Source organism: Littorina saxatilis, linkage group LG3 (assembly GCF_037325665.1).
Source record: "Littorina saxatilis isolate snail1 linkage group LG3, US_GU_Lsax_2.0, whole genome shotgun sequence".
NCBI classification, from domain to species: domain Eukaryota; kingdom Metazoa; phylum Mollusca; class Gastropoda; order Littorinimorpha; family Littorinidae; genus Littorina; species Littorina saxatilis.
Window position 1 is genome coordinate 33,170,313 of NC_090247.1, and position 13,359 is coordinate 33,183,671.

At 40.3% G+C, this 13,359-nt stretch overlaps 1 protein-coding gene across 1 annotated transcript in view; it reads left to right on the forward strand.

The window, feature by feature from the left end:
* Positions 1–1,730: 1,730 nt before the first annotated feature.
* Positions 1,731–13,359, forward strand: part of LOC138962195 (E3 ubiquitin-protein ligase rnf213-alpha-like) — a 36,420-nt gene continuing 24,791 nt past the window's right edge. Inside the window, exons 1-6 of the mRNA XM_070333928.1 lie at positions 1,731–2,083; positions 3,014–3,399; positions 4,889–5,337; positions 6,749–6,780; positions 8,322–8,480; positions 12,814–13,031. Of these exons, the coding sequence (XP_070190029.1) occupies positions 1,998–2,083; positions 3,014–3,399; positions 4,889–5,337; positions 6,749–6,780; positions 8,322–8,480; positions 12,814–13,031 (1,330 nt within the window). The 5' untranslated portion in view covers positions 1,731–1,997. The remainder of the gene's footprint in view (positions 2,084–3,013; positions 3,400–4,888; positions 5,338–6,748; positions 6,781–8,321; positions 8,481–12,813; positions 13,032–13,359) is intronic.

Genomic DNA, 13,359 nt, shown 5'->3' on the forward strand with positions numbered 1-13,359 from the left:
TGCCTTTGCCGTGCGCGGTGGACTGACGATGCTACGAGTATACGGTCTTGCTGCGTTGCATTGCGTTCAGTTTCATTCTGTGAGTTCGACAGCTACTTGACTAAATGTTGTATTTTCGCCTTACGCGACTTGTTTTCACTTTTGGCAGCGTTCACTCTAAATTTGCCGCCTAAAACGGACTCGTTTCTGTCCACAGCCAAAGCTTTTATCACACAAAACGTGCTACATATGACAGCTAAGACTGTATTTGTTACATTTTAGCAGTGTTGACCCCGAGTTTCTACTGCACAAAAAAAATAATAGCAAAATCTCAAAGTATGCGTGAGTCCCCTAATATGGACCACCTTCAACAAATCGAAGAAAATAAAAGCTAAAGGCTATTTTCATTAATTCATTAAGAAGCTTGCTGAAAATAACCTATAACTAGCCCTCGAGATATCAAAAATATATAACAAATAGTCTTCTTTTCGTGGAAGTTGATAATTTCACTTATTTTCACTATGTTTTTGATAAGCTTCTTTAGTTTCCTGGTGTGCTTCAAATAATGCTCTCATCAACCCAAAACAGATAAATCTAAAGCATATTTTAATTAGTCTGACTTGCACACTAAGTTGTATCATGTTATTTTGAAGTATAGGGGGCTTTTTACAGCGATTCGTGAAGGCCTCTCCACTGGTCCATATTAGGCGCCCAGGCTCCTAATATGGACCATTTGTGATTTTTCCTGTATTTAATTTTTGCTGAATGTCTATCAAAGCTATTTTACTCTAATTAGGCCTAACGGTTAACCTAAGAGAGAAGGACTACCAAACACAAAATGAAACTTCTTCGCAAGAAAACAAGCTAGTTATCAGCATAAAACAAAAAGCGGTCCATATTAGGAGCCCTTCCCCTACTGTACCTCTCTTCGTTTTAACTTTCTGAGCATGTTTTTAATCCAAACATATCATATCTATATGTTTTTGGAATCAGGAACCGACAAGGAATAAGATGAAAGTATTTTTAAATTGATTTCGAAAATTTAATTTTGATCATAATTTTTAATTTTTTAAATTTTCAGAGCTTGTTTTTAATCCAAATATAACATATTTATATGTTTTTGGAATCAGACAATGATGAAGAATAAGATGAACGTAAATTTGGATCGTTTTATAATTTTTTTTTTTTTTTACAATTTTTAGATTTTTAATGACCAAAGTTATGAATTAATTTTTAAGCCACCAAGCTGAAATGCAATACCGAAGTCCGGCCTTCGTCGAAGATTGCTTGGCCAAAATTTCAATCAATTTGATTGAAAAATTAGGGTGTGACAGTGCCGCCTCAACGTTTACAAAAAGCCGGATATGACGTCATCAAAGACATTAATCGAAAAAATGAAAAAAACCGTCCGGGGATATCATTCCCAGGAACTCTCATGTCAAATTTCATAAAAATCGGTCCAGTAGTTTACTCTGAATCGCTCTACACACGCACACACACACACACACACACACACACACACACACACTACGACCCTCGTCTCGAAGCCCCCTCTATGTAAAAAGATGAAGGCGGGTGGAAACTAGAAGAAGAAGAAGAAGACATATTGCAGTGCGATACGACGAGTGTTGCACTGCGTGACACGGCTGATACATGCAGTTGTAGTTGCAGACGGTAGTTCCGGAAATTAGCTGTTTCTCGAAATAGACACGCGCAGTAATTTCGGTTCTGTGGAAACCGAAAGTAAAGTTCCTGAGAACCGTGGCAGAAAAGAGAAACACAAGTCAGTGTTGAGCTGTCGTTGCTCGGCAGACATCTTCATTTACCAGAAATACACATTTTTGGAAGGCAATAACCATCACGGTGAATGTTGTTTCAAACTTAGAAAGATCCACACGGTTGACATGGAACAAAAGTCAAATGAAATGTTGGCACTGCGTGGCAGCACAGCCTCAAACTGAAACTGAAAACAAAGCGGGCGTTTGGTTGCAGTGCTCCTTATTCTGACAGCTTGAGTGATGCGCAAGAGACCACAACCGAAACGGCCATGCGCTGGTAAGGCCGACACTCCAGTTCCAACCAAACGATTGCGTGAAACAAGCAGGTAATTAAAGTTTCCTTTGCCTCGATCCTAGACATTTTTTTAACCCTTCTGGGAAACAAACATTTTCGGGGGGGGGGGGGGGGGGGGGGGGCCTTAAATGCTCAATTATCACTCACCTCTGCCTTTCCCCTCTGAATTTTGTTTTCAATTTAAAAGGCACATATTTAACAACATTCTACTATTTCTCTGATGGAAGTAGCAAATTTGGTTCTAACTAAGCAGTTTAATTCCTTTAAATATACTACTCTGAGAACAAAAGTCAAATTCCCAGTTCTGAGGTAAAAAAAAATACTAACAAGAAATAGATAAATAAATGTTAAAAAAATATTGGGTGAGTTTAAAGACACCCTCCTTCATCTTTATAACATCTTGTAAATCACCACGTACGGAGCCATCCAGGCTTTTGTGTGGGATGATAGCATCCTACCACTTTGATGCTTACCCCACATCAGAAGTAAGTACATGTTCATGTATATAAATATATATATATATATATATATATATATATATATGTGTAACTGACACTTGTCAAATCTGCAAAATTAATCCAGCAGATAAAAATCACACACTGTACAGGAATCTTTATTCTTTTAAGGGTGCAACCAGGCTGTAGAGTTTTGGTTTACAAATATAAAATGGAAGGACTCTACTACCCCATGTAAATGTATTGGACTAATCTGTGATGGTTTACATTAATTTTGTTTACATGGGAAGAAAGGTATCTCGATCTGAACAATGATATCGAAATTGTATGTTTATGGTTTTAAATGTAACTTGTACAATTTTGCAACCCCATGTAAATGCCTTGACTGATCTGTAATGGTTTACTTGGTCGTTTGAACAGGAATAAGTTATCTGTAAACAACATTATCCAAAGATGTATTTTATGGTTTTAAGAGTGAGATGGTGCCATATTTGTGTGTGTTCCAGCATGTCTTGCCAAGAAAAGGTGAACGGAAAAACCTGCGGTGGGACTCTGGAACCAGGAGAAGAAATCTGCTCGACTTGTAATCCTGCTCACTTTGCAAAAATCGAGTGCAAGTGTGGTGTCAGGGTTAGAGAGGGGGGAACCTGTGGGAACTGTGAACAAACCGTTTGCTCCTCTGTGGGAAAAGCCGTTTCTGTGCAGCAAGTTCAGATCAAACAATGTGCAGGAACAAAGAAAAATGGTGAACCCTGTGTATTCCTTCTCGAACCAGAATTTCAAGCCTGTCCAATTTGTCTGACCGAAGTTCCCTGGCTGTCACCACCTGAAACAGAAGGAAGGCTCCCTGAAAGTGGAAATGATGCAACCTCAAACCAGGCATCACAGTCAGGTATTGACTGAATAGCATTTTGAGCCCTTGTGAAATGAAAATGAAATTGTCAGAATGAACCAGAAAATGATTGCAGTGTTGTTGCCAGCCTAAGAGGACAATAGGTCATTTGTACCTCCCTAAAAATAAACAATAGGTCCAAATGTCCTGGCTTTAAAAAAACAATAGGTCCAAATTGTACTGCCATACCTTTGATACATGCAATGCAAAATAACTTACAGTCCGGAGTTAAATCTATCTTTTTACGCAAAAATTCAACAATGATAACACTTTATTATCTGATTCTCACAGAAATTAGTGTATGGCGCTCATTTGCTGATTTTTGGCAGTACACATTAAATGTAATATATAAACTTAAACAAAAAACTTAACAATATGAAGTTAACATTGCTAGACTTACAACATTATTTCAAATGTAAGTGACTAGAAATAAGAGTATTAGCCATTTAATGACTATGAATTGTCAAATCTGATTGTACAACTAGTTCAGCGCTCAGCTGATCGGTCACTGTAACTTGGTCAGCAGCTCCAGTCTGCACTTTTGTTTGCTGATGTCTGCTTGTACAACTTAAAGCTAAAGCAGAGGGCCAAAAAGAGAGAAGAGTGACCACTGTCCCTTCGTAGAACATAGTACCAAACTGACTTACCTGTTTCAAGTCCTTTGGCATTGCTTTGATGTCGCTTCCTAGTTTTAATTGTTCATAAACTTTGCGAGGAGAAAGAGCCTGACATTCCTGGCATACCCTTTTCAATACAGTGCCCGGTGTGCGAATGTAGGGATCCTGCCTGATCTTCGCATTACCATGCCGTAGTATTATATTGATGAACTTTCCGCTGGTTGCGCCGTTTTCGGTAAATAGGTACACCGGTTGGATCGAGTATTTCCGTAAACACAGCCTCGAGTGTCAATGACGACAAACACGGACTCGGCACCGAGTGCATTTTCACTCGTAGCGAACATGAGCATTTCGATCGGGGTTTGTTTTCCGACTTTGCAACTCCCATTCCATTCATTGCAGACCTTGTCCGCCTTGTACGAATATGTATCGGTCAGTTGACCACCAAAACGTAAAAACTATCGGTCCATCGACCGGACAAGACTAGGTCCAATGCGTCAAATCAGACAGGAATGCGTCAGAGACCAAAGACCGAGGCCTGGCAACAACACTGGATTGTTATGAACCATTTTCTCTCAACAGTCAGCTCTGGGCATGTTATTTGTAAAGCAGATTTTTTTTAGTCCTGATTACATTGTTACTAAATTCTTTGTGTCGGGAGCATCAAACAGAAATATAATGATAATTTGTACTACACCTACCTTACCCTTCAAAAATTATTTCAAGCAATGTTACAAAATATAACATTTGAGGTTAGGCTTTATGTTTGGAGGAGATGAGTGAGTGAGTGTGTGTGTGTGTCACTGTGTGTGTGATTTGCTTCATTACAAAGATCATTTGCAACATGCTTTCGTCAATACAATGTTTTTCAGACATGGCAGGATTCAGCCAGTATGCAGGTATGAGTTTTGTTGATAAAGTGATCAACGCTGTTAAGAAGGCTGAGGTATCCAACATCAGCGCAGAAGAAGAAAAAAAGGACAGCAATAACAAGGAACTATCCAAAGGAGTGAATGCTGAAGAAAAAAACACCAGTATCAACTTGTCAGATTCAGGGAACAGAAGAAACAGTAGGTCTGCTGGCAGTGGCAGAGGTCAGCAGACTTCAGGATGTTCGGATACAGCTTCCTACAGAAATGCCAGTACAGCGACAGCTTCAGCTGAGTTGAAACCGCTTGAGAAGGCAACATCAAGTGACACATCACAGCGACCTGTTCAAGTTCAGAATGAACAGAGTGGTGATGCTACTATGGAGAACAAAGAGCAAGAAAATGCAAAGGACAAGCAGAAGCTTGCACAAAAGAACAAAGGAAGATCAGAGGTAACTAGATACTCAAACTAAAAGTAACTATAACCAGTTTTAAGACTTGATTTTCTCAAATGTTGTGTGTGTATTTTGTGTTGTCTATGAGACTATTCACTCCTGTAATTAAGTGTAATATATACTTTTGTTTTCTGAGTTCTTGTGGTGTTGTCACGCATCACTAGACGTAATGACTGAAAACGATTGAATTTGGGATTGTTCTCATGACACTCACACCGATGGAGAGCTCCCCCCCCCCCCCCCCCCCCCCGACTAAATAAAAAAAAAGGATGGGGGATATTGCTTTTATTTGGTGTTAATGAAACATGCTACATGTACTGTCAGGGATGGCCAAATCACCTGCCCAATCGCCAGGGGCAAGTTAAAAATCTGCTAGGCTTGTAGCAGACGGCAGCTTGCCTGGATGGCCAATGAGAATTATAGTCAAATGCAAAACAACTTTTTGTTGTATTGTTGAGTTTTAAAGCCATATAAACACTGCAGAGGCAGGAACTTCTTTCTTCCACAAAAACACGAGGCTCTTATCTCAGACGCGGTTCTGACGTTTCATTTGCACTGCAGGCACTCTGTTTCAACTTTTGCTACTAATTCCAAAATCCGCACCAAAGAATAACTTGATACTGATGCCGAAAGGAAGGAGGAAAATAAACAGTAAGAATGTGATTGATCATTCATAGAATGCCGGTGATGGAATACCATTAGTGTTGGTCAGAGTTCAATTTTATTTTGAAGAACATTTTCAAGAACGCAGAAAGACAAATTGAACGCATTTTTGACTGGAACAACATTTCACAAGTAGAACAATCTAAGTTGTTTAGAACAGATTTATCTCAAATCCGAGTAAAACTTGCATGAAGAACATTGGATCATCTAGCCGAAACTTCTATTTTGTGAATACATATATATATATATATATATATTTATATAAAGAAATCTGACAGTCATTATATTTGTGTGTGGTATGTACCGGACTAGCTACATTTTTGTTGGGCTAGTGACTTTTTTTAAGTTTCTCGACTGGCAGGCAAGTTATATTTGTTTGTGAGGTTGGGCCATCCCTAACTGTTGACAAGCAGTGATGGCGCTAGTATTTTTTCAAACCGGTACGCAAACCTTTATGATGCAAACATTCCAGAAAAAAACAGTAGGCTGGTCATTGGAACCAGTAAGAGTCCAACTCAGAGTACTGGTTTTGTACCGGTAGTTCTAAAAATCAACTGGTAGGTCATACCGGCAGCCAATTTTTGTCTGGTATTTTCTTATTTCAACCGGTAAAATACGGGTAATTACCGGTTAACGCCAATACTGGACAAGGTGACAGATTTTGTGATGAATATTTAAGAATTACAAGTAGACTGTAGCAAACATATTGAATTAATGTATTTTTGCTTGTTTTTTCACTTTCCAGCAAAACAGTAGATCAAAGAACCAGTCTCTTGAGTAAGTACAATCTCAGGCCAAGAAAAAAATGCAATGTTACTGATCCAATTGTTTCCTCCTGACCCTGGAACTTTGTTTTAACCCTTCCACAAAAAAAAGAACCCTCAATTTTGCAGTCTTTAATTGCTGTATTGACCATCAGTGCTCCATACCAGTGGTATTCTCTGACATACACGGAACACAGCTCACATGATTTTCGGCCAATAAATAGACATATGCTTGTGTAACCAAAAAGCAAACAATAATCAAACAAACAAAAACAGTAGCCGACCCGAATTTGTTGGGTCTTGTCATCAGAAACAAACTTTGTATTTTTAAAGGCCTTCTCAAAATACTGTGTAAAAATACTTCTGAAGGAAGGAGTTTATTACACATGTAATGACGCCATCACAACTTCAATTGCAATTGATTTCAGTAAGAACCTGCACTGAAAATGTTATGATGTTAGTATTTACTTTGATCTTAGTATATGTTTTATGGTATCTTGTCCATTTTTTGTGCAAATGGGTTGTGTAATTTCTTGTTGTCACACCCCTGTGAGATGGAAACAGAAAGATGAAGTAGGAAAAAGATTTTTGTTGTGTGTTTATAGTAAAATGATGCTTTTTTACATTTAGTCAAGTTTTCACTAAATGTTTTAACATAGATGGGGAATCGAAACGAGGATCTTGGTGTCTGTGTGTGTGTATGTATGTGTAGAGCGATTCAGAGAGAACTACTTGACGGATCTTCATGAAACTTTACACGAGAGTTCCTGAGTATGATATCCCCAAACGGTTTTTTTTTCATTTTTGTTATAAATGTCTTTGATGATGTCATATCCGGCTTTTTGTGAAAGTTGAGGCCGCACTGTCACGCCCTCATTTTTCAATCAAATGGATTTAAATTTTGGTCAAGCAATCTTCGACAAAGGCCGGACTTAGGTATTGCATTTCAGCTTGGAGGCTTAAAAATTAAATGATAAGTTTGGTCATTACAAATCTGAAAATTGTTATTAAAATTATTCTTTTATAAAAAGATCTAAAAATAATTTCATCTTATTCTTCATTGTTTTCTGATTAAAAAAACATTAAAATATGTTATATTCGGATAAAAAACAAACTCTGAAAAAAAAAAATGAAAATTATGATTAAAATTCAATTTCCGAAATCGATTTAAAATCAATTTCATTTTATTCCTTGTCGGTTCCTGATTCCAAAAACATGTTATGTTAGGATTAAAAACAAGCCCAGAAAGTTAAAAAGAATAGAAATACAGAAAAGCATGCTATCCTGCTCAGCGCAACCACTACCGTGCTATTCTGCCTTATCAATTTCACTGCCTTTTCCACGAGTGGGGGACTGACAATACTATACGGTCTTGCTGAAGAAATGCAGTGCGCTCAGTTACATTCTGTGAGTTCGACAGCTTGACTAAATGTAGGAATTTCGCCTTACGCGACTTGTTTCTCTATAAAGGTTGTTTCATTGTCTAGATTCTTTTTAGGTAACAAGTTTCATAATAAGATGATGCACTGGGTACTTATTACCCTTTTATTTCAGGGGAGCACGTGATGATGGAATAGTGGTGTTCCATGTCATTATGTCTCAGCTGTTTAAGATGGATTCGGATACAGATCAAGTTTTCATCAGGTGTCAACCAGTCCACCTTGGCGGCTTCATTCCGGAGGATGGTGACAAGCACAGGATGCTGCTTGTGAAGTATGTGTTTATAACCACATTTTACACATTAGGTGCTTCCCTTGTGTAAAAAAAAATTTAAATAAATAAATGTTGTACACGCAAACGTCACAGATAACAAATTTCTGAGATTGAAGAATAAATGTATGGTGTGAAAACTATGAGAACAAAAGAATGTTTTGGAAGTCATGCATCCAGATACTCGTTCATTCAGTAAAAACTTTAAGAACAAAAGAATGTTTTGGATGGCATGCGTTCAGATACTCATTCATTCAGTGAGTGGAAAAATCAAGAAAATTTCAAAACAACAGCAACAGAAATGTACATTCAATGGTGTCTGAGGGAAATTATGTTTGCACATCTTAGTCTTTTTGCCAGAAAAATAAAAACCTGAGAAATCCGACTCCTCCCTGTCAGTAACAAACATGAAAAGCATGAAAGCTTCTGCCAGAAAAGCGAGGAATAGGTTATGTTTGACGTCACCAACTTGAACTTCTGACGCGCTTTGGAGCCCTGAATTGCATTGTAAAACTTACATTCAGAAAATGGCTCCCCATCAATTATTGTTCCATACTTTTGCTCTTTCAAATTGATGACAAAAACCATGTTTGTTGGTTTGTAGTAAGACCAGCATTTTTTGACGGTCCTCAGAGAGCATATGTCATCTTCTGTTACGACTGTATCAACCTCGGCCTTCGGCCTTGGTCGATAAAGATAGAAGAAAAAAGGCTCCCCTTGGACCAACAAAAAAGCTGGTCTGACAACAAGCCACCAAACTTCTTACAAATAAAGCTGGTTTCTGTGTGTGTGTGTTTGTATGATGACGATAGGCTCCGTAACGGCTCCCCCGACTGAGACGGGAATTGCAGAGTATGTTCTTCGCCACTTGCTACTTTTGGAAAAGCAACCTTGAAAGAATTCTATTAAAAACGGTGGAAAAGTTCATATCCTATGCGCTATCAAGGACCCTTCCCGTCTGGGCAGTCAAAACTTTGCTTCATCACTTTACCACTTCTTTCACGCGCATCACATGTTTTACTTTTTTGTTGGTAAAGTCTTGGTCTCGGTTACCTTGACCCTGGCAAAATGTTGGTCTCAGTTTCAAAGACAGTTACCGTACTCACAGCAATCCGATTTCTTTGTTCGAGAGTCTATCTCTGTCTCTCTGTCTCTCTCTCTGTCATTCAAATGACAGAGAGAGAGACAGAGAACATAAACGAGTGTTTGTGTGTCTGTGTGTGTGTGTGTGCGTGCGTGCGTATAGCTGTGTGCATATAAGTCACGTACGGACATAGACAACGGGTACAGCTAGTCTTACATAATTCGATTAACTGCCACAAATCAATCGATCAATCAATCAATATGAGGCTTATATCGCGCGTATTCCGTGGGTACAGTTCTAAGCGCAGGGAATTTTTATTTTTTTATTATTATTTTTTATGATTATTTTTTATGCAATTTATATCGCGCACATATTCAAGGCGCAGGGATTTATTTATGCCGTGTGAGATGGAATTTTTTTTACACAATACATCACGCATTCACATCGGCCAGCAGATCGCAGCCATTTCGGCGCATATCCTACTTTTCACGGCCTATTATTCCAAGTCACACGGGTATTTTGGTGGACATTTTTATCTATGCCTATACAATTTTGCCAGGAAAAACCCTTTTGTCAATCGTGGGATCTTTAACGTGCACACCTCAATGTAGTGTACACGAAGGGACCTCGGTTTTTCGTCTCATCCGAAAGACTAGCACTTGAACCCACCACCTAGGTTAGGAAAGGGGGGAAAAAATTGCTAACGCCCTGACCCAGGGTCGAACTCGCAACCTCTCGCTTCTGAGCGCAAGTGCGTTACCACTCGGCCACCCAGTCCTGTGTTGGTTTGATGGGGGGGGGGGGGGGGGGGGGGGGGGGGTTGTGACAGTGAAGCATTATCATTGATGGAATGAGATCAGGTCAGCCTTGCCCCTTACTTGACCTCACGTTCACCTGCATGTGTTTAGTGGCTTTGAAAATAGAGCGGTTTTGGAAGGTGTGGCAAAAATGGGATGTCACTGGGAGAGGTGGATATGATGGCTCTGCCCTGTAATGTGAAGTGGGGTTGAGTATAGCTTTTTCACAGTTTAGAGAGTTTAAAAAAACAACATTTGGGTGGTCGTTCATGACAGGTTGAAACCGTGACTTGGGACCTAAATTGAGTGGTCACTGGTCGCGTTAGACAGGTGGTCTTTTTAGAAAGGAGGTTTACAGTATATAGTAAAAATCAGGGATCCTTTGGGGTGGTCTCTATGGGCAGGTGGTCGCCAGGGCAGTCATATAACCTGTAATTTCCTGTCATTTGTTTGACCCTTCTTTTCTTCTGTGAATCAGCCTAGTGATTCAAAGAAGAATTGAAAAGAACAGAAAAAGCTCTGTCATCAATGCACGTTTTAATACAGATTAAAGTACATATTCTTACCGCAACTCTCATATATGCATTGACAACGATCTCACATGCTAGCGGTTGAAAACCTACTCAAATTACCTGCCCTTATATGGGGGGTAACCAAGTAAAAAAGACCCCGTCTGCCGTTACCATGACACGGCCTTCGTTACCCATAATGACCATCATACCCATGTGTGTGCTGGCTTCCTGCCGTAAGTCATTCTGGACTTCGACCTGCACCTGGAAGGACGTACGAATTTTGCTACTCGCTCTGGGCATTCACAAGCCACTGTCTGAGAGGACTACCCGTCTTGTGAAGCACTACCTGCTCGTCTCTCCCCTTCATTTTGGTGAGAGCTTTCCAATTTCATTGTTCAGTAAATATTAGCTTTTGTTTTTAGTCATCTCGGAAAAATTTTCACTTGGTGACTTGGTATCAGCTAGTCGGCCATTATGGCAGACGGCGGTAAACAGAGGCTCTGTGCGAGGCAGGAAGAAAGGAAAGGCTCTAGCCCCCCTAAAAAATCCAAGGGCAAAAGTAAAGCTAAGAAGGAAGAGGATCGTCTAACTTCCCGCCATTAGGGTCGAAGATCCCGCACACAAAACAACCTTTCTAGTAACTATTCCTTGGGCTAGCGCCATTAACTCCCCCCAGCCCGCAACTCCTACTACTAAGGAGGACCAGTCTATTCGATCACGCTAGGTTCCCTGCGATCCTAAATGTTTGACTGTATATCCAAACAGCTTGAGGCGCGCGCGCGGCGTGTTCCACAGTCCCCCCCCCCCCCCCCCCCCCCCCCCTCTGTGGGGGACAGCAGCTCTTTGGCCTGCCTGGTGCCTTCTGCCTCAGCGACGTCGGCCAACGTACACTCTCTCTGGCCCAAGCGATCGCCTGGCCAGTTTGCCTTTGCAGGGCACTTCCACATCCACAGGCAGCACTTCAGCTTCGCACCGGACTGGTGCAACAGACCAGCTCGTATCTTCCCTTTCGCCTGCCTCTGGCAGAACTTTGGTCGATATGAAGCACCCCCTCCCTTGGGAGGGGGATTGGTCAGCTCCCTACCTGCCTCTGACCCCTCAGTCGGCTGAGTGCACTTCTGAGCGGGTTACATAACCTAACTCGTAAGGGGGGGGGGGGGGGGGGGGGGTGGGGCAGTCAGTCAGTCCTCCCTCTATCCTCGACAAGGGTACATGAGTCCAGGGCCTGGGCTTCTTCTCTGGCTGTTTTATGGTCAGGTCGCCTTGGCGAGGTTATGCAAACAGCCTACTGGAGATCAGAAGACGTCTTTATTCATTTCTACCTACGAGATGTCTCCTGCACTCAACTTGACGGGTCTAGTTCATTGCCCGTGTTATTCGCAGCAGGACAAGTCCTCTCTAGGACATAAGTAAGTACCCTCCACCTTTAGGAGGAATCTGCATATGTGAGAGTTGCGGTAAGAATATGTAATTTAATCAAACATTTCAATAATAAATTTTCATTTGATTAATATACTTACCAAACTCTCATAGTTAATACCCTCCCGGCCTTCCCCGCTACTTAATTTCCTAAGGGATTTTGGAAGTCTCAAATGACTTACGGCAGGAAGCCAGCGCACACGTGGGTATGATGGGCATTATGGGTAACCAAGGCTGTGTCATGGTAGCAGCAGACGGCGTTTTTTTTACTTGGTTAACCCCCTCATAAGGGCAGGTAATTTGAGTAGGTTTTTGACCCCTAGCATGTGAGATTGTTGTCAATGCAAATATAGCGTTGGGTAAGTATATTAATCAAATGAAAATTTATTATTGAAATTTTCAATTATATGTAGTTACCAGTTGCATGAGAATCAACAGTCTAAACAAGTTGTTTCTGTGCGAAGTTTGATTTTCAGAAGTACCATCTTTCATACCTTTCTTTCTCGGTGTTTCTTCTTTTTCAGGAAATGCCAAGTTGGATATGTATATGAGGGGAAGATTGCAATGGACAAGAATTTGAGAAACAATGGTTTTGCCTACAAGTATGTTGTGAAAAAGCATGACAAGGACGATGTTCACTGGGAAATGGTGCAAAAGAGAGACCTCAGCTCCCGCAGGTCAGGAGGTCAAGAAACTGTCAATCGTCGTTTCAAAATGCCTGCAGAAGAGCGCATGTTCTGTGGTTCGTATGAAAGCTGATGTTCGAATGAAATCTGATTAATAAGATACTACTTTCTAATGAATCACCATTTTAAAATTTCATTGTAAAAATTAAAAAGAGGCGTAGGATTTTTGTTGTTGTTCGTGCAGTACAGAAATTCTACAACGGACAACTCTTTGTTTAAAAAATGCTTGTGTCGATTCTGTGCTTAGCAGTTTTATCATGACAACCCTGTTTTAATACTATCTAACTGAACGCTGTTCATTTTCTATCACACTTAGAGGCCCTAATTTCCTCCACGTCAGTCTTTACCGGGTTGAAAAATATGCATTTTTAAAGCCAATTTAAA